The 21262-nt window shown below is 42.1% G+C and overlaps 1 protein-coding gene across 3 annotated transcripts in view; it reads left to right on the top strand.

The window, feature by feature from the left end:
- The window catches only part of LOC141253115 (transducin-like enhancer protein 4), a 147591-nt gene that overhangs the window by 23052 nt on the left and 103277 nt on the right, over window positions 1–21262 (top strand). For 2 of the 3 annotated variants that reach the window (XM_073670874.1, XM_073670878.1), the window contains exons 5-6: window positions 6035–6097; window positions 12269–12343. In XM_073670874.1, the coding sequence (XP_073526975.1) occupies window positions 6035–6097; window positions 12269–12343 (138 nt within the window). The remainder of the gene's footprint in view (window positions 1–6034; window positions 6098–12268; window positions 12344–21262) is intronic. The other variant, XM_073670885.1, reaches the window with a different exon arrangement.

A 21262-nucleotide genomic window follows, 5' to 3' on the forward strand; every position in this document is an offset into this window, starting at 1 on the left:
GTGGGAGGTTAAAGGGCTGCGAAGACTGTGAGGTGTTATTAAAAGGTCTCTCATGCCAATTAACGTTTGTCCCTAGTGCATTGTCACGCACCATGATTGTCATTACTAGAATGAATATTGAGCTATAGATTTATTTTAGGGAAAAAAAACTCCATTATGACATTTGGAAATCTTTAGTCATTGACCCTCTTCAATATATTGGATTAAAGAAAACGTTTTTGCCGTTTAATTTTGCCCTTCCCAAAGATGACGTAAAATGCGGAGAAGGGCTCTCATTACAGGAAAAGCTGATTTACTGTAAAATATAGTTATGGGAGCATTCAAGGCGTTTAAGTCTCCTCATACTGGCATGCCAGACCTGGCATGTCTCTCTCCACAAGGAGAAACCTTACCCCTTAGATCCCAGTCTTGGCCTCTCACCCAGCCAAATCAGATCTCGTACTTTGTACTGATGAGGGGCAATACCTCAAAACACTGTGTCTACAAATTGAGATTCTGATTTGGCTTTTATCCTAAGTCATATTTCAAGGCTTGTTAAAGGATCGAAAATGACTTGTAGGATTGCTGCTTCCTATAGGTGGCGCTAGAGTTTTCGTCCTCTTCCTCTCTGAAGAGGCAATTTGCATATATGGTTATGGTAAGGAGTCCAGTGGGTAGCGCCCTCCGGCTTCTATCTGCCTATCTTGGCTTGATTGATGGGTGCTCCCATTGCACAGGTAGTAATGCTGAGCCTGACTGGGAGAAGCTGAAGGTTGCCAAACCATGCTCCTTTCCCCATGCCCAAGTTTAGTTTTGAGTTAGGCCACGTGCACACATCGAGTATTTGGAGAGTTTTTTACCTCAGTATTTGTAAGCCAAAACCAGGAGTGGGTGATAAATACAGAAATGGTGACGAGTTTCTATTATACTTGTCCTCTGATTGTTCCACTCCTGGTTTTAGCTCACAAATACTGAGGTAAAATACTGAACGTGTGCACATGGTCTTAGGCTTACTCTGAAACACCACAGCGTTGCAGAGTAAAACATGGCTTTCTGTAATTAGGGAGCCTCTCCTAATTCCAAGCTGCCAGTGACTGAATAAATGGTTGACAGGTTCCCCTGAAAAGCAGATCTATATTGTTTACCCGGCTAAGAAAAAAAGCCTATTGATTACATGTACAGACACATGAGGATAGACACAGCATGGAATATGGGTAGATTTGAAAGGTGTATCTTTAGGTTTCGCTAAGGAAGTGGTGAAATCACACACTTTAAGACACCGGCCTAGTTTATTTTTTTCTTTAACCTCTTTTCTTTCTTGTTCTGCTACGCCGTAGGTGTCTGAAGGGGAAGAATGACACTTGAACGCGCCTTGCATGCTTCTGAAGTGTTTCAAAGGTGTTTGTGGCAATGTGACATGTTCGCTGCGGTTAGTTATAGGTCTGAAGCTGCTTGTAAGTCTCCGAGAGATACGCTTTGTGGAACATCTTATTCCCCTACTATAATAACTTAATCCCATAAAACGCATGGGCATTTTAGGGACGGTGTCCGTTTTAAGCCTCTGATATATTTTCTCCTCAGTTGGATGTATGTGTTTTTTTTTTTTGTTTGTTTGTTTGTTTTTTTTCCTACCAGTTTTTTTTTTTTTAATTATGTATATTTTAATTGTCTATATAATAAAATAGGACTGATGTGCACAATATTGCCGTGTATACATATCTCTTCGTATACTGTATTCCTTATTTCCAACTTTTAATTGTTAAGACCAGATAGTGTCCATCCGTTTAGATTATAAAACGCAATGTTGGCCAGATTGTCCAGCTTTATCATTAGTGTTGAGGTGGAGACCAATAAACCAATTATAAATGCCTATTTTTAAAGGTCCCCTGACAGCTGGTGTATGCTGCCCAATCCGTGGGCAGCATGTACCAGGCACCGGCTCTATTATCTCAGCAGGGCTGTGGAGTCGGAGGTATAAAATGGACCAACTCCAACTCCTAAAATATATAATAAATTGGGTACAGGAGTTCAATGAAATTTGTGGGGAATATTTTTTCATAAGAATTTGGGAAAGTTATGAAATGTCCTATTCCTGATCTAAGGGTCTAGAGATGAATCTGTGCTACAGTAAATTTATCACTTAAAATGCGCCATGTATGAGGGAGTCGGTGTCATGGAAATCGAGGAGTCTGAGGTTTGGCTTACCGACTCCACAGCCCTGTATCTCAGCCAGGTACGTTAGACTCTAAAGTGCTGACGCGTTTCAGAGGAAAACATACCGTGCGTTAATAGCCACCAGGGATCGAGCGGCACTGGAGATTAGTCGGACAGGCGGGTCCTGGCGGCTTTCCCCCGCCTGCTGCCAATGACTGACAGGTCTCTCTCTGTGTGCATCAACACAGAGACCTGTCAGTCACTGGTAGCAGGTGAGGAGAAGCTGCCGGGGACAGGTTCCCTTTAACACTATGCCTATCCTGGCTTGGTCAATACACCAAGTGAGTGAGTGTAACCTTGTACGTATACATGTTTCACAGCCTAACTACGTACTGGCCACACGGTCCCAACTGCCTTGTAATGTGACTAATTTGGGTCAGGAGAACTCAGGCCAGTCTATATTTCGCGGCCTGTTAGCGGACCGTAAATATCAAACGTGTGAAACGGGCCTAGCTGATGGCTTTGCCACCTAGCTCTTCCTAAAGTCTTTTAGAACCAGCCATCTGAATTGCCAGAAGTGCCCCAAAATAGACAATCCGCCCATGTTGGCTCCTGGCAGCGGCTAACACGCCTCTTCCTATTCAGAATATAGGCTCGCAATTCAAAAATGGTCAGTTTAATGTGGCACCACTCCATTAACTTGGCTGTGATGCTTTGTGGTAAAATTGGCGAAGGCTCTATATTTTAGGGACTGGGGGGAGAAAAAGGATGATGGGTGGGGGAGAGGGTGATTTCTGAATCTAGTAGTGCAGTGCGCTCTGCTAAGCACTTTATTAAGGTTTGTCAGAATCCCCCAAAAACTTATTCTGAGAGAAACCTCGACAGAGCCATTCACTTGAATGAAGCGGACGGAGTCACTTTGGACACTTGTCTGGCCTTCATCCTGGCACTATTTGCCTTTTTCAGACCTGTCAAGCCACATGTTTGTGCATGTCTGAAAAACGTAACCGTGCCAGCACAGAGGTCAGACAGTGTCCACAGTGAGTCCGCATGTGAATGGCTCTGTCGAGGATTCTGACAGAAGCCCCCAACGTAGTGTTTGACGGAAAGCACTGTAATAATGGGAACCTAGACTAATATAGAACCCTATTTGACCTTTCTCCTAAATGAAGTAAGAACCTGATACTGCAATGAAATTCAAGGTAGATTTACAGGCGCTTATCATCCCCTGAAAAGTATAGCTCCACCTGATTAGGGGGTGTCACATGATCCCTCTTAGCCAGTCAGCCACACTGAAAACCGTAATATTGTCTACGACTTATTGGTTCTAGAGCTCGGTCCACACACATCTGTGACCATTATCGGCCACGTTAGCCCAGGAGATATGCGCACGACAGTGGACATAGTCAGGACGGATGTCGAGGCATCTGTTTACTGTAGAGACCAACTGTTAAAAAATGTATACCTCTTAGTACCTTGCTTTACGGCATTGTGTATGTTTCTTTGTAGCCCTCCGTATAGGCAAGTGACGCGCCCCTGGGCCTTCTGTGTCGTGCGGCATCGCGTGCACGGGGGCTTACCCGGAGCCGGATCAGATGGGGGTAGTAGTCTCGTGGCGGTGACCCGGTCCGTGCCCAGGGAGTCAAACTAAGTAGCGAGTCTATTAGCAGTAGATGTTGGATGACTACGCCACCCGTTGAGTACAGCTAAGGAGCTCCTGCTGCAGGGCAGACCGCTGAGGCCGGTGGTAGGATTGTGCAGCGTGATAGTATAACCCCCAACGGGAGGGGTATGGCCTCAGGGCAGCCGACGTGGATGATGGGGGTAGCAGGAATCACTCAGAGACGATGCGGTGTGATTCAGGGTCTTTACTGGTGATAAAGATAGACCCTCCCGGAGTACTGGCTAGCGATCGGGGCCTGGTCAGTCCTTGAGCAGATGGGATCTCCCCTGGCCAGGCGGAGTTGTAGGCCTCCCAAACTGACTGTACTCTTCTGGCTACCTTGCTAGAGGCGGGTATAAGTAGCCCACGTCCCTGAGTGTACCGTGTGGTGCTCACCCGTATGGCCGGTGACTCGGGGCCTTCTAGTAGCTTCCGCTCCACGACGGCGGTGCTGGTCCCATGCGTGTGACCGTGCCTTCGGGTTTCTTGGCCAGAGGACCTGAAATCCCCTGCCTGACTGATTCTGCTGCTGGGTAGGAGTTAGTCCCCGCAGCCTCGGACTCCGGGTCCGGTAAGAAATCTTCTCAGTCAGGGCGAGCTCTGCAGCTGCCAGCCCCTGACTCCTTGTAACACTGCTCCCACAGAGCTCCTGATGTTTCTTCCTATGCTGCTTCTCTTCTCTACTTCTGGCATGGCCCAGGAGCTGGGCCCAGCCGGAGCCACAGCTCCCTGTCAGCCCTCCTGGCTCAACTCTCCCTCTGAACTGTCTAACCCTGCCTCAGCCCCAGGTTTATACAGGGGAAGTTCTTCCCCTCCCAGGACTGGGCAGGAGGTGTGGCATGCACAGGATCCCTGACCAAGAGACCTCCCACCTGCTCTCAGACATAACATTGCTTGTTACTGTGGAAACCAGACCCCTGGGGTGCCACACAAGCACAACCTGTTACTTTCCTATACTGTTAAACAAATGGTATATAGGCACTTACCGGCCGGAAGAACACACTTTTGGTCTCCTGTGGTGACATTACAGTTTACTGTAGGCTAGGTGCACAGACTTTTTATTTTTTTATTTTTTAGAGTTTTAATATTTTGACATAAATAGTTCTAATATATTGAATTTCATAGCATGATTGTATGTGCCTCACCACTCCATTTTCCATTGCAGAATTCCAAATCCCACGGACTTGGTTTTAATTGGTAATAATTTGAGTATTTGCATTCACCACTAGATGGAGCTTACTTCTCGCTCTCCATGAACAAGAAAAAAAAAATCTGTATACCATAAGCTCCTGAGCTCCCCCCGGTGGTGGCTGCAGGCAGCCAAAAGTCTACTAAAGATACCAATGTCTATATAAGGTATTTGGAGCCCTGTGTTAGAAAAGCAACAGAGCACAAACTCCTGCAAAGATTTAAAGACGACTTGTAAATGGCAGAACAGTCCTTTTTACGCTACATACAGACTGTAGGAAACTTACAGAAAGATCTTCATAAGCTTATAATTTTGACATACGACTATTAATGGGTTGAATCTGTAATGTTCCTTCTCCCCTCTGTTAATAATATTATGCAGACTTCTGCATGCCATACGTTATATTTTGAGCGTCTCTAAAATCGCCGGAGTCGACACGTTTAGTGTGTTTATCCCGGAAATTTAATGAGCGGCTGATATTTCACTGCCCACATGTATTAGTTGTATTGTGTCTTTGTCATTCCCGTGCAGTCTCCGAGCTGCTTGCTAGATAAGCTATAGATACTTGAGCCGTTAACTCATTGGATGGTGTCAAATGCCGTGCGGATGTGCTCATTAATGTGTCACTGTCAGGTTTCAAGGCTGACTTGGCAACCTCTGCAGTTTTTCAATGGTCTACTGATCTAGCAGTAAAGACTTTTTAAAAAAAAAAAAAAAAAAAAAAATGCAAATTGTGAATGGAAATTTTGGCTGTGCTTTTCATTGCAACAAAAACTTTTGAGAACTGGCCTTATTACCATACTGCTGAGCTGAACGTTTTGGACTGGAGCCACCCACCTACTGCAGATTTGTGGCTCCTCTTACAGCGCTGGGTTCGCCTGCGCTCTCTTCATAGGTGTTTATTTAGAGACGATGCAGTTGGTATACATAATTTAATATATCAAATGTTAATACATTCTATCTGTGGAAAAAACGGTGCCGTAAAATGCTTTCCTTAATGAAATGCTCTTATTTTATTATTTTTTTTCCTTCTCTCTCCATCTCTGCAGGCTGAAATTGTCAAGAGACTGAATGCTATCTGCGCACAAGTCATTCCTTTTTTGTCCCAAGAGGTAAGCGAGCTTCATTTGTAGTCACCTAGCTAAGTAATGCCATTTAAATGATATGTGAGTTATGAAAAAAAAAAAAAAAAAAAAATCATCTAAGTATTTTCTCCTACCTCCCGTATCTTGCGGTGCTTGTATTTCATTTTCTCGCTGCTCCATTCATTTCAACCACAGCGTCTTATTAAAATTCCGAACAATATAATTTAAATGCACTTATATGGCGGAAAATGTTATAATGCGCTAAGCGTAATGCAGCTGTTTGCTTGTCATGTGCGCTCAGTGTTGCTCAGAATTATGACTGTTTGTCAGAATGGCATCTAATAGACTAGATTGAAAAATTGCCAGAATAGCTAGGGAAGTGTTCTGCTCTCTTGATGATAGGCATTAAATGCTGGCAGAAGTGAGGTTAGGCACTGCAAATGCTAGCGCTTCTTCAAGTAAACAAAATGTCGTTTTTGGTAGCCATTTCTTGGAAAATGCAAACTTGTCACCAAGTAGAATGTTTTATTTTTGGTTCAAAGCCGTGATTTCCTTAAGCTCAAGCGGAATTAAAGGCAGACCGTATTCACCTTGTACTTTCTTGGACTTTGGAAACTGCGCTATCAGCGGTTCATATGTTCATTTCTTTTTCTCCCAAAAAAAAAATATATATATATATATATATATATATATATACCCAGAATTCTGACTGTCTAAAACATTAAGGGGTTGTCCCTGAGTTGGTCATAAATGAACAAACCGTTCTTTACCCCCTGGGACCAGTGATGAGTCTCTGGCGATGCACCAGGGGTGCCCGGTATTGGCTGTGGCGCTGACGTCAAGTTGACAGGGTGACCGCCAATAGATGTGCTTGGTGGTTCTGCCCGTGTGGATGGAAGCCCTTCTCAGGGCTGCTGAGCTCAATGGTTGCCACTCTGTTGACATGGGTCAGCACCGCAGCCAATGCCGGACGCCCGGGTGCTGCTCCTGAAACTCAACGCTGGGCCCAAGGAATAAAGAGTGGGTTGTTATTTTATAACAAACTGCAGCCGGAAATGTAAATATTCTGAAAAGTGGAGAACCCCTTTTAAACACCTGAACTGAACCTGTAAGGGGTTCTCCGCTTTTAGAAAAGTGGTCTCCAATTTTTGCTCGCTTGTAAAATAACAAAGCCAAATGGCATTCACTCTCGTAAAACTTTTGGCTCCTCCGATCTCTGGTTTGGCTGCAGTTGTGACTACCGTGTCTGTCACCACTGCAGCCAATCGCTGAGCTCAGCAGATCCTGTTGTAATTCTCCTTGTGGAAGAGGGCTATTTTACACACCCTAATGATATCGGCGTAGACTATTGTCAGCCATGGTTGGCTTTCATCGGTTGTAATGTTTGCCCAATGGTATCTGTGATGAAAGCTGTTACGGCAATGTCGATCACTCCCCGAGTGCCAGTAAGAGATTAGTGAGAAAAAGGTTGACTTTAAAATCTCATGAAAGTCGAGTTTTATAACAGAAAGAAAAAAACTCCTAGCACTGACCTTGGAGTGAAATTGATTTTAAACCATGTCTGATTCAGGGGCTCTTCACATGAATGACTAGAAAGCGGCTTATAGCATTGCAGTTATGTGGTGCCGAAATGTCCCTCGCGTCTAAACAGACGAATGAGATAACCACTTGTGGCCTTCTATCTCATATTCCAGCATTATCTGTGTGTGCGCCCATTTATTAGCCACTTCTTCAGTTCTGGGTCTGAAGCCTCAGTGGCCAGATCCTCTACAGATAGGATTTTCGGCACTCTTACACTATTGGTATACACTCTTTGGGTCCATAATTTACATTGGTATTTTTAATCCAAAACCAGGAGTGGAACATAAACCTGGAATAAATATAAAGCCACGTTCACACATTCAGTGTTTGGTCAGTATTTTACATCAGTATTTGTAAGCCAAAACCAGGAATGGGTGATAAATACAGAAGCGGTGACGAGTTTCTATTATACTTTTCCTCTTGTTCCACTTCTGGTTTTGGCTTACAAATACTGATGTAAAATACTGACTAAATACTGAACGTGGCCTAATTAGCAGATCGGTACCTGGTCTTGTTTGTCTGACAAATACTCTGCACTGACCGCACAATTGCTGTGTGAAGGCCACCTAAAGTGTGCTAGACCACAATTGCAGCTTGCGCTTGCTTTGCTTTATTATCCTTCAGCATTGGTTTGACATCTTGAATATCTTAGCAGAAGGTGAGTTCAATCAATGACCATGGCAGAAAGATCTAGCCTGGAATTTAGAGCAGGGATCTTCCTGTACCCAGATATCAGTACCTGTGAATATAAAAGTAGCTGCGGGGATCTGCCAAGACCAGAAGGGGCCATGGAAAATACTAATTTTTTACAAAAATTGGTGGACACAATCAGTGTGTATTGGTTTTGAGAAGATTTTTTTTTGCCTTGATAAACCCCACAAAACTATTGTGTGTGATGAACAGGACTTCTTCTTTTTCTTTCTTTTTGCATCAGTTTTTTGTAATTAATGGAACGACTATATGTCAGTCCCGATGAAGTGGTGGTCACGTGTGCGCAATCACGCTCCATTCAAGCGTGAGACTTTAGGAGTACCATTTTGAGGATTGTTTTTATTGCCTCTTATTTAATTCTCACTGCTCCCTTGAGTATTCCGGGTTTTTTTAAACCCATCGTATGGGTTCAGAGATTTGGGATTTTTTATTTAGTGCTAATTTTTATTACCAAGGAGGCATGCTCACAGGGTACTTATGCAGAGCAGCCTGAAGATATGCCCCTAGAGAATCCTGTGATCAACACCCCCTCGTAAAAAGCATAAAAATTGGCACTAAATAAAACTGTCCATATTTCGGGGACCATATGGTACATTTTTAAAAGATGAAAACCGAATTCTGGGAAACAGCAGGAATTAAAATTTTGGACACTTCTGACCTGGTGACAGGACCTCTTTACATGTCCAAAGTATGGACCAGTTGTGTGTCTCTTGACCCAAGCTTAATAGCCCAATGAAACTGCTGCATGTAGGTCTGGAGACCTCTACCCAACCCACATATATGTACTTGGACCATGAATGTCTGAAACTGGCCGAACGCTGATTAATTTTGCAGAAGAACAGCACCCTACAAAACATAGCATCTGTTATCCACGTGGCCATTAACATGACTATTTTATGTCTAAATGGCTGTTCATTTGCAAATCAAGTCCCCAAGAACAGTCTACTTGTCTATAATGCCAACTGCATGTTTGCTCACATTCCCTCAGCTGCTGCATTCTTACCTTCGATTCTCCAACTCTTGCTTACAAATGAGCTATTTAGTGAATTTATGTAGTGTTCATGTATTCTACAGGAGAAAATGTAATACCTCCCATTTATAAAAACAAGAGGTGGGAATGTATAATGTCCAGTAAGTTTGTGTGAATTTAGTCTTCATGTTCGCACTTTTGTTTCAGTGCCAGTGGAAATCCCAATAGGATGTGCAGTGAGTTTAAAGGGAATATCTCGCCAGGGTTTTGCCATCTAATCTGAGAGCAGCATTATGTAGAGACGGAGACCCTGGTGCCAGCCATGTATCACTTACTGGGCTGCTTGCTCTAGTTTTGATCTCCTCATAAAACAGCTATTTTATCACTAGAGGACTAGTAAACCTGCTGCCATGTAGTCCTATTCATGATCCCTGTATAACCATGCCCCTAAAACTACTGATTGGCCTCACCTAGTGTATCCTCACCCATCCCTTGTAGACTAGCTGTCATGCAGGGCTGTGGAGTCAGAGTCAGTGTCCATTTTGGTGGAGTCGGAGTCAAAATTGGAGTCTGTATAAAATAGACCGACTCCAGCTCCTAAAATATATAATAAATTGGGTACAGTAGTACAATGCAGTTTGTGGGGAATATTTTTTTCATAAGAATTTGGGAAAGTTATGAAATGTCCTATTCCTGATCTAAGCGTCTAGACTTTTAGCTGAGATGAATCTGTGCTACAGTAAATTTATCACTTAAACATGAGCCATGTATGAGGGAGTCGTGGAGTCGGAGTTGGAGTTGGTGTCATGGAAATTGAGGAGTCTGAGTCAGAGGTTTGGCTTACCGATTCCACAGCCCTGTCCTCATGGGCAGGGTCCTCACTCCTCCTGTACCAGTCGCTGACTCATTTTGTTCAAGATTATTGTACTTGTTTTTTTTATGTATACCCCTTTTCACATGTAAAGCGCCATGGAATAAATGGAGCTATAATAATAAAAATTGTCAGCTTTCTGCCTATGTACAGCGACCGTGTAAAATCAATGATGTGGATGGGGTTGTACAGAGCTCAGCATTCAGAGAACTGGTAGATAGGTAGCAAATAAGTAATTTTATCAAAACTGCAGCAAGCAACCCAGTAAGGGATACATCACTGGAATCTGGCCCCTACATCAAACTGTTCTAATATGGAATAGCAAAAACCTGGTGACAGATTCCCATTACAGAACGAGTTCACTTACCAGGGAAAATGTGTTATATCCCTGTTCTTGGGTAGATGAACAGTAGTTTACACACAAAATGCTCATATTAATTGCCACATGGTTAGCAGATGCTTTGTTTAGTGGGTAACCTTACTGTTTTCCTGCGAAATTACTCAGTGTTAGGGCGGTTTTACACATCCGCCATTCATGGTCCAAGCACAGACTGCGCGCAATATCTCTATCCTGTCTGTTTTTAAAATTGACTTACGGCCGTCTGACTGCGCCCTTAGGGGTATGAATAGGAGTGAGATCGGGACGCAGTGCACGGACTGGCCGGTGGTATAGAAATACATGAAGCCGCCGGCCAGTCCATGCACTGCGTCCTGATCTCGCTCCGATTTATATGGCCGTCTGATTGCGCCCTTGTGGCTTGTTGAATGCAGGCCTCACTTAATCAATGTGTGTTGATCCCAAATATTCTTAAGATTCTGAGCCAATCACACGTTGTTGTTTTTTAGTGAAAAAAGTGACCTTAAGTGCCTTACTGTTCTTAAACCTCTTTTTTAAGGTGTCTGACTGTATTGTTGCTATTGATGGGCAAGAATGGCCGCCTGTATGGTCATGGGGCACGATCTTGTAGGTCAGCTCTGCGGGGAGGTGACCATGCCCTGTCTTGTGACATGTTTTCGATGTATTATAGATAGTATGTGTTTGGTTCTTCTTTAAATTTTATTTCATTGAACAGATTGTACCATAATTCTCCTAATTGGCCCATGCTGACTTTAATTCCGCCTCATTAACCAATACTTCAATCCTGTTGCTTCCAACTCTTATATGCTCGCACTGAGAAAAAGTACCTAATTAAATGACAGCAAATGTGTCATTTTATTCCTTTTTTTTTTTTTCTTTTTTTTTTTAACTCGTCCGTTCTCGGTGCCTTTTTGTGTCTTTTTTAAGGTGGTAAAACAACCTCCATCTTACACAAGATAAGCAGAAACTCTGGATTCACCTAATAACCGAGTTATTATGGGGGATTACCTATGGCACTGTACTACTAACCCCCCCCTCCCCGTGTGTATATTTCATGCCAACATTATAAAAAAAAATCACAGATGTATTCCTTTTTGTGAAGATTCCTTTTGAAGTTTGCCCTGTAGATCGGTCTTAAAAGGCTGAGCGCAATAATAGAGCATACAATGGTAATCCATTATAGGAGCAATTAAGGCATTTCCACTCTTCCCTGCTGATCTGTGGTAAACCACTTCTAGCTCTGCTATTTGATGAGGTCATGAAGGAAATTGCCCATGCAGGGACATGTATGCTCAGCACAGTGCTGTGTAGATGGCTGCCGCAGTCTCTGCAGCAGGAGGATGTTTACTTTGGGTACCAGTTAGAGGAAAGGTTGAGGTTAATGTTGATTAAAGTTCTCTAATTATTTCCTTATGGCAGGATCTTTCCCCACACCTTGTTAACTTGTGCACTATCTGCAATGAAAGCATAAGCCAACAAGCAGTCACCAGTATGTTTGCATATTGTGGGGAGGAATTTGGAGGAATAAACACTAGGAAGTGCTGCCGAGGCACATACAGTAGCTGTACTGTGGTCGTCTCCACACTGAGGCTTTCTGAGAGCTGGCAGCTGGGAACATGCCCATTGATACACTCGAGACGCTAAAAGGTATATAGAAACGGCGAGCAAAAAGTCATAGTAAATTATAAATTCTTCTTCTCTTAATAGCACCAACAACAAGTGGTACAAGCTGTGGAACGTGCCAAACAAGTGACGATGGCAGAGCTGAATGCAATCATTGGGGTATGTTTTCTTTTCATCATCGTTTCTGCCCTTGCCGGATGCTGGTTCTAGTTTACTTATTATTTTAGTTCTTTCCTTTTTGTTTTAGACTTTTTCATTTTGGCCAGTATCATAATTTTTACTCCAATATTATTAGAAAATAGGAAAAAAAAAAAAACAATCTCTTCGCATGTTGATCTTTTTTTGTAGTGCCATGGAGAATAGGCTAGGGACCCACTTGAAAGTGGTCAACATGAAGTGGCAAGTGGGCTCATAAATGTGTGTGTGTGTGTGTGTGTGTGTGTGTGTGTGTGTGTGTGTGTGTGTGTGTGTGTGTGTGTGTGTTTAAAAAAAATTAAAATTTGAGAAAAAGGGAAATTACATGGGACTAGATTCTGCTAAGGAAAATGTATAAATGTGTGTGTATTTATAATAAAAAATATATATATATTTTTACACAAACATATTTATAAATTTTAATACAATATTATATTTATAATATATTCTCATAGGACCTCATAGGTAATAGGGGGCATGCCACTAAATATTAATTGAGCAGAAAAATGGAAGCCGTAAGTGTTTCAAACACCCCAAATACAACATGATTTAGACACAATGTGATGACTAAAAAGATTACATAATTTATTAAATATATTCAAAAAAGACACATTGTATGAGTTCCATATATATAAGACATAACATGGGCAGGTAAGGCATGAGAGGGTAGATAGAGACACAGTTAGTGTCAGATTTTAACCAAACCTACAACACATAAGATCACATAGCATGTCCATGTCTAAATCATGTTGTATTTGGGGTGTTTGAACACTCATGGCTTCCTTTTTTCTGCTCAATACTTATAAATTTAGTATTAAATTTAGTAGAATCTAGTTCCATGTATGTTATTTTTTTCTCTATTTTATTTATTTTAATTTTTTTTTTTTTTTCCGAAACACAAAAGCATTGTGTAGTACTTATGAAGCCTTTGACTCACTAAGAGCTGTGGCACACAATGCATTGAAGGTTTCTGATGTATTTGCTACCAAAACGCAGCGTTTCACGTCCATGGTGATTTGTTCTGAAGAATAGTAGAAGTCAAGAGCATGCATGTTGCCAATAACAACCAATCGGATTTTTCCTAAAATAATACTGCAAATGTAAGGCTGGCCATACACATTAAACAAAAGTTGATCGAATCTAATGTGTGTTAGGCCAACCCAATGATGTCCATAACCTATGTAGGGGGAGAACGAATTGGGCATTTTTCTCCTTGTTGTTCTCCCGGGAGATGAGCTTGCCCATACACACTAGGCTTCCTGTGCTCTCTTTGAGAGAGCCACTGCCAGAACCATCTGGCTGCGGCTTCTCTCCCTGTTGGACAAAAGGATCGGCTGATTGAATTCCAACCGCCCAATCCGTATGACCTGTGACATCATCTCTCGGGAGACAGTTGGGAGGCTCCCATACACCTTAGATGGTTGGTTGATCCTTTTGAAATCAGTGGGTTCAGCAGACCTTTATGTAATACATTTAGGGGCCTTTACATATGCTTGGATGTGTATCGGGAGTTCTTTAGGAATGCTCGTTTGGCTGATGGCTGTTGAATGTATATGGCCATCTTACGACCATTCTTGATGCTTTTTCTCTGTGTTTTAACCATGAAATGGCGCACTAACACTGTAGGCCACTTTTAGAAGTCTGTGTAAGAGAAAGCATTCTGGAGACTATATTTGGTGCCATCATGCATTGACGTGACTGGACCATTTTCCTCCTTATGGCCCTAAGTAAAGTAAATTCTCCCATATGTTAGGTCTGCTAATGGCAGCTGTATTCCTGTGTTCTGTTAGACGGCGGATCTGGGCAGTCATTTTGTTTACATGCCATAGAAAAGACGGGGAAACAATGAAAAATTGTCTGTTTGGCATCACAATGCGGAGGTGAGAAATCATAGTTTAATAACACATTATTCCCATCTATAATTATACAGCTGGTGCAAGCCGCTAAGTTATTCTAATGAAGGCACTACAACTGTACTTTTCTTATTCGCCCCCTCCCAAACGCTTTTTCTTTTGTGTATAGATTATACATAAAAGTCTTTTCCTCTTTTATTCAGTGTATCAAACACACTTTGAAATGCTAATTATTCCATTTACTTTCATTAAAATTCAAATTGCTGAGTGAAGATGTGGATAAGGGTCGCCGAATAATCAATCTGAAGTGAAGATATTGCCTCAATTATGCCTCTGTCTTTTAACAAGGAAATCAGCACTCTCTGATCCTTGCTGACGGAGGTAGAGTGCAATGTTCTGATTGTGGCCTGCATTTAATGGGCTATTTCTTATTCTGTTTTGTGCCCCTTTGACCGCAGGAGAATACTGGTAGTCAATTAAGGGTTATAAATGGAGAAAAAGTAACCTTTTATTTCCTGTGAAGTTCCCCAATAAAAAAGACAAATCTGGGAAGCTGTGTTCAGCCATGAATAACATTTGCTGCAAGCCCTTCAAGCACAAGTAGGAGGTGAAAAGGCCATTACCCCTTTCCTTCCCGGATTCTGGAATTATTTGAATATAGTGTCTGGCTGCAAATGGAACAATCCTTTTTGCCCGACGGGCCTATAACCTATATTGTGAATTATTGCTGTCAATACAGATATTTCACTTGGTCTTGGGCAGCAAAAATATGGTCACGTGATGTTAAGGGCGAACTGTACCTTCTCAACCAATTTTGGTTTATCGTCCCAATTTTTCTAAAATGAAGGAAATTTTGTAGAAAGTGATATAGTATGTATTTATTATAATTTTGTTTCTTTTCAAGCCTGCTTGTCTCCATGCTAACAGACTAAAAACATTGGGGAGTGTGATTTAGCAGCCATACTGCGTTCCATTTCTCCACTACTTTTTGGTAAAGTAAAAGTTGGTAAGACTTGGGCCTTACTAGACATCTGTACGTCATGGAAAGAGCACCTGCCCATTGAAATCTTTGGTGCTACTCACTTGTCTTTTTATGTTTTATTTTTTGAAAACCACATGTCCATGACCATATCATGAAGACATGTCCGTTTTTGATCCAAGTTAAGGATCCAAATTACCAATATGTCTATGGGTCTTTGAAAATCACAGACGGCACATGGATGGCATCAGCGTGCACTGCCAATAACAAACACTGCAATCAATAGGGGATGATTTGTGTTGTTTTTTTTTTTTTTTTCTACATGAAAAATCCTTGATGAAACAATTATGGTAACACTGACCAACCACTAATTAAACTCTGGTCCAATATACTGATGAACAATGGTCCGTGTTTTTACATACGATACTCATCACAGACGTCTGAAAAAGGCCTCAGGGTGAACACGAGTGACTCCAAGATCTGACTACAGAGTTGGTTTGTAGTCTGTTACCATGGAGACACTTTTTTATTTTTTTTTTTAAATCCCAAAACCCTTTTTATAATGCAAAAAAAAAAAATATAGTTTTAGATCTATTTTGAAAGGGGTTCTCTGTTACAAACCTGTTTTCAGGCACTGTATTATGGAACTCTGACTTCACAGAAAGAGGTTAGTGGAATGAGGAGAAAAAAACAAGTGTCCCTTGCCAAGGAGGACTTTGCATATTCATGGACAGTATATTGATTTCATCAGGAACTGAATAATATTTTATTTTCCCTATTGCGTCGCTGCAAGGAAATTGAGAACTTGCTGCTTGGTTCATCCACAGAATACAACTGTTGAATCGGGCTTGACCTTTATTTTACAGTCCCCTCCCAAATACTACATCCAGTGTATATTAGGTAAGCTAAATGCAAAAGATAATAAATTGTAATCACAAAAAGCACTTTGTGCTGTTCATAATTTGCTAGTTTCAGTACAGCTAAATGTAGCAGCCTGGAGATCGGAGAAATTCCTAGTAACGTCTCCGCTATGGGACATAATATGGTGGATACTGATCTTCAACCCACAGACTTTATATGCCCCGATGATCCATGTAGACAAGTGTTCTCATTACTGTAAAGATTGTTTTAACATGTATAAAAACAAAGCTGCAGTACAAAGTGGATGGATCTGTGCCCGGGTAAACAACAAAGGCCGCATTACCCGAAGTGCCATCTACCCCTTTAATCAGTTCATTGGTGAGGGTGCTGGGTGTCAGACCTTCCCTCCTGACAGCCTAAGTGTACGTTTACCGTGCATGATTATCAGGAATGAACGTTCCTACAAACTTTTGTTTCCCGATAATCATGTAGTACCATGGAGCCAATTGCACAATTAACAAGTAAAGCGCTCCTTCTTCCAGAGTATTGATTTTTAAGATTGCTTAAAAATCATTGTTTTCGGCAGCACTTTGTCCTCTGTAAACGGGACTGTGTGCTGCCGAGAACAATGACCGCTTTTGTGCACTTAAAAATGTATTACAGATAGTTCTATGAGCTTCGGAAGCGCGTCGGGCTTGTCTATACAGGTTATTAAATGACCATTTTTCTCTACAAGTAGTATAGGGTAAATATTCCTTTAGAAAAGGCCTTCAAAGTCCTTGTAAGAACCACCTTAACCTTTTGTCAGATTATTTTTTTTCATGACAAAAGATGTCTAATGTTAACAACACATTGTTAATTACAAATAGGTTACTTTACTGAAGTAGTAATTTTTTTTGGGGGGGTGGCGCTGACCTTTCCCCAGTTTACACAGTGCCATCCTATACATGGTCACTGACTGTTTATTGCAGAAGAAGGCTTTTTAATATGCTCAAGTTCCCCCTTGCTTTGAACTCCACATTGTGTCCTGTTTATTTTCATTTCTATGCATTTTTTTTCTTCCTCCTCAGTCTGCAATTGGAACAGATTGCATGTTCTGCACTGTTGATTTTCATACTGCAGATCTTAAACAACAATTTGTTTGCAGGCGGTGAACAGTCTAAAAACAGAATGTTTTCCTGAAACCTGTAAAGGTTCTGTAGTAATAAACAGTGCTGCTTGGATATTGTCATACAGCTGTCTGTAAGAGAAGGAAGAGAACGCGCTGACATTGTCTGTGTATTCTGAGCTTTATCCTTCTCCCCGTCCTATATTTTTATGTTGGAGAATGCTTAGATTTTTATTTTTAATTTGTGACTTAAAGGGAATCTGTCAGCAGTTTTTTTTCTACCTCATATGAGAGCAGCCTGATGTAGGCAAAGAGAACCTGAATCCAACAGTGTATCACTTAGTTTAGTGGGTGCAGCCGTTCTGACACAGAGTTTTTAGATTCCGCATGAAGCACAGCTGAGGAAGCTAACCCCGCCCACACCAGGCTCTGTATATGCAATGTCCATAGACAGTGAGCTGCCTATCACAGGAGGGGGCGTGTTGAACCAGGAGCCATGTGCTGCTGTGTCCAGCAATGCTAAGCTCCTGGTGCCAAAACAATCATTGCAAGCAGACAAAACCACTGAGCTTGATAAGAGAGGCATCGCTGAAATCTGTGTTTTAACCCCTACCTCATGCTGTCTTCAGATTACATAGAAAAAAACCTGTTGACAGATTCCCTTTAAGATTTTGAAAAATATATATTAAACTAAATAGAGGGTTTAGTTGTTTTATAAGAAAAACACCATTCTCGATTCCTGTTCATGTAACCCGACCTCACCTGGCATGGATCATAGTGTGTGGGGTCGATTCATCAACTTCTACCCCAGAAACCCTGTCGTAAAACACTTTGCAACTGGAGGGAAAATTCAAAAAGTCGCAACATTTTCAAACAGCTCCCCAAAAATAAGCAAGGCTGCGGCGAAATAGTACATGGCTATGACTACCTGTCAAATTCTGCAAACGTGGTGGCAGGAAAGGAGCAGCATTACTGGTGAGGCGCACACCACTTAAAGCACCATCCAGCGCTTTTTTTTTTTTTTTTTTATTTATTATTTCACCACTGCAGTGATATAACTAATGCATTGTCCCGGCCCCTAGTAGAAGTTACCAGCTGCCAACTTCTGCTGTTCTCAGCGCCGCTCCAGTTGTCTTCTGCACTTTGATCTGCTGGCTCGCTCCAGTGTTTGCTGGGTGGACTTTGGCAATGAAGTAAGTGCTGCTTTAAAAGTTGCGCCTCTTAACGAATTTGTTGCATCGTACTGCGGCGAGCCCTTTATTAAGACTGCCATGGGCAAAGCCAGTTTACTGATTTGGCCACCATGTTTCTTTTTAACAGCAGAGACTGATAAACTAATTATTCATCCCATTCTTAGACATGTCCCATGTATAGGGATGTGACAGCCATTTTCTAAACTAGACATTCATTGTTTCTCTGTGTAGGCGGTTTGCTATAGAATACATTGACACCTTACTGATCAGTCTCTGCTTTGTCAGGTCTAGGCGTCAGAACGCATACCCATTAAAGTCTACAGTGCTATTCACATGTCAGGTTTTGTTTTTTGTTTTTTTTCTGCAGACTGTGTATCCCCCAAAAAAATCATGGAGATTTGTCCATTTCTGTTCTGAGTGAGGGATCAAAATTACTAAGTGATATAGGTCCGTGCAAATTCCAGACAGCACAAGTATGGCATCAGTGTACAATCCATGCACTCGCCATGATTAAAGAAGTTGTCCTCTACTTTCACATTTATGCCCTCTCCATAGGATAGGGCATCAATGTATGATCGGCCGGGGTCCCGCACCCGGCACCCTCGCCGATCAGCTGTTATTGGTGCCTGCAGTGCTTACCTGTGGTGCTTGGCCATCCATCTGTAGTGGCCGCTGCAAGGTACTCCACATCCGCCTCCCTTTGAATTGAATAGGAGGCGGATGTGCAGTACCCTGCGGCGGCCACTGCAACTTGACGGCTAAGCACTTCCTGCCAGCGCCGATAACAGCTGATTGTCAAGGGTGCCAGGTGCGGGACCCGGCTGATCATACATTGATACCCGAACCCACGGATATGGCATCAATGTGAAAGTAGTGGACAACCTCTTTTAAAGGGGTATTCCCATCTCCCAATATCCTATCCCAATATGTAGTAGGTGTAATATTAATATTGGCAAATACCTTCAATTAGAAATGTAGTATAGTTCTCCTGATTCGCTAGGTCTCTTACCTCATGTGCAGGGCATTGCAGTAGCTTGTGTATCCATGGTTATGGCCACTGATCTAGTGACAGACAGCTCTTAGTGGTCGTAACCATGGATACATGCACAAAAGATCTATGATAATCCTGCATGGTTGGGAGTTTGATGCCTGTCAGCCAAATGATCCAGTGTGGAAATGAGAAGACAAGCCGCTATTCTTTTGACAATGCTTAACGTTAAACATATCTGATCTGCAGGCATTGTGCTCCTTGAGCAGAAGGGGCTGAGCATAGATCTAGCGTTATGAGTAGTCCAATTCATTGCTGGCCTTCCCTGCATTACTGCATACAGAAGTAGCTGTTGTTCCACCAAGAAGACCGCCCACTGGACTCTTTAAAGGGGTTGTCCACTACTTGGACAACCCCTTCTTGATCTAAATGTTTGGCGCCGATAATATAAAGCCGACACCCATGGAACAGTGCCGGCACGGGAGGTGAGTATAAACGGTTTTATTTTATTGGCGCCAAAAAAAGTGCCATCAAAGTTTTTAGGCATTGCTTCATTCCCTGTTATGTAAGTTCTCAACCTCATGTCCTGCATAATGAAATGATGTGGCGGGGTCACACTGCATCACTATAAGGAGAGATTCAGGTGTCGATCCCCCCTTGGAGTGCCATGCCTGAAGCCTAGTCCATGCAGGGGCACTGACAGTAACCAGCACTGTAACAGTGGAGCAGAAATAAGGCTAATGTCTGACGTTCTGGGTAATGGCCTCTGATGTAGGTTACTATGTCTTTGTTAGATATTACTATGTAAGAACATATGTTTACTGTTAAAACCCGAACTGTGCTAATGTTAATTGTATTTGAGCACTTTTCCTTTGTAAGCAATGCTTTCTTTTTCAAGCATGTTTCTTCAGTCTGCCTTTGTTCATAAAGCTGAGGGCAGCTTTCCAAGCATTATCCATACTGAATAGGTCTTTGTCGTTTATTCTTTTTTTTTTCCCTCAGTAATACCAGAATTACTGCTGGATTTTCCTGCTCTGAGCTAATGTCTCAATCAGAACATTTAGAAATCTATATATACTTTGATTTCTGCCTGTTCAGCAGTCGCATAAATCAGATGGGTATCATTTCACAGCAGGGACTAGTGATACACAGATACATATCTGGAACGATCTCTTCTGCTTTCAATAAATCCGCCTCTGAAAACCAGCCTGTATTGGCTACAGCATTTGCCTATACCAAAGGTGCTCAGTTTATATAAAAAAAACTAAGACAATGACTTATATTGCTTGTTTTAAAGGGAATCTGTTCTCAGAATTTAACCCCCAAACTATATATGCATGTAGCTTTTTCAAACATAAGTTCAGCAATACCTTGACATGGCCAAATCCGTTCTTCCCTTAGTGAGAAATCAGCGCTTCAAATTATATACAAATGGCTATGGTAGATCTGAAGCCTCTGTCACTCCAGCTCTATTCCTTACACAGCACCGCCTTCTCCTGCTTGACTGACAGGCTCTGTTCTGTATGACTTCAGGCAAAGGAGTCATCAGTCAAGAAGGAGAAGGTAGTGCTGAGTGGGGATTGGAGCTGGAGTGACACAGGTTTCAGGTCTACCATAGCCATTTTGCATACCAATTCAAATGCTGATTTAACAGTATTGCTGAACTTGTCTTTGAAAGATCACATATGAATGGATTGGGGGATAACGCTCTGCTGACAGATTTACCTTTAAAGTTTACATTTATAGACTCCTCACCAAAAGATTTCTGACCCTTTAACTTGTGTACACTGGCTTAATCTCAAAAAGTACATTTCTGGATGTTTCAGCCTTTAGTTTTTGGAGCGTTTTTCAGGATCCCAAAGTTCAGCTTTTGCTTCCAACCACAGAAGCATGAACACAGG

Source organism: Phyllobates terribilis, unplaced genomic scaffold (assembly GCF_046119375.1).
Source record: "Phyllobates terribilis strain yellow unplaced genomic scaffold, ASM4611937v1 Scaffold_1__5_contigs__length_1240528914, whole genome shotgun sequence".
Lineage (NCBI taxonomy): Eukaryota > Metazoa > Chordata > Amphibia > Anura > Dendrobatidae > Phyllobates > Phyllobates terribilis.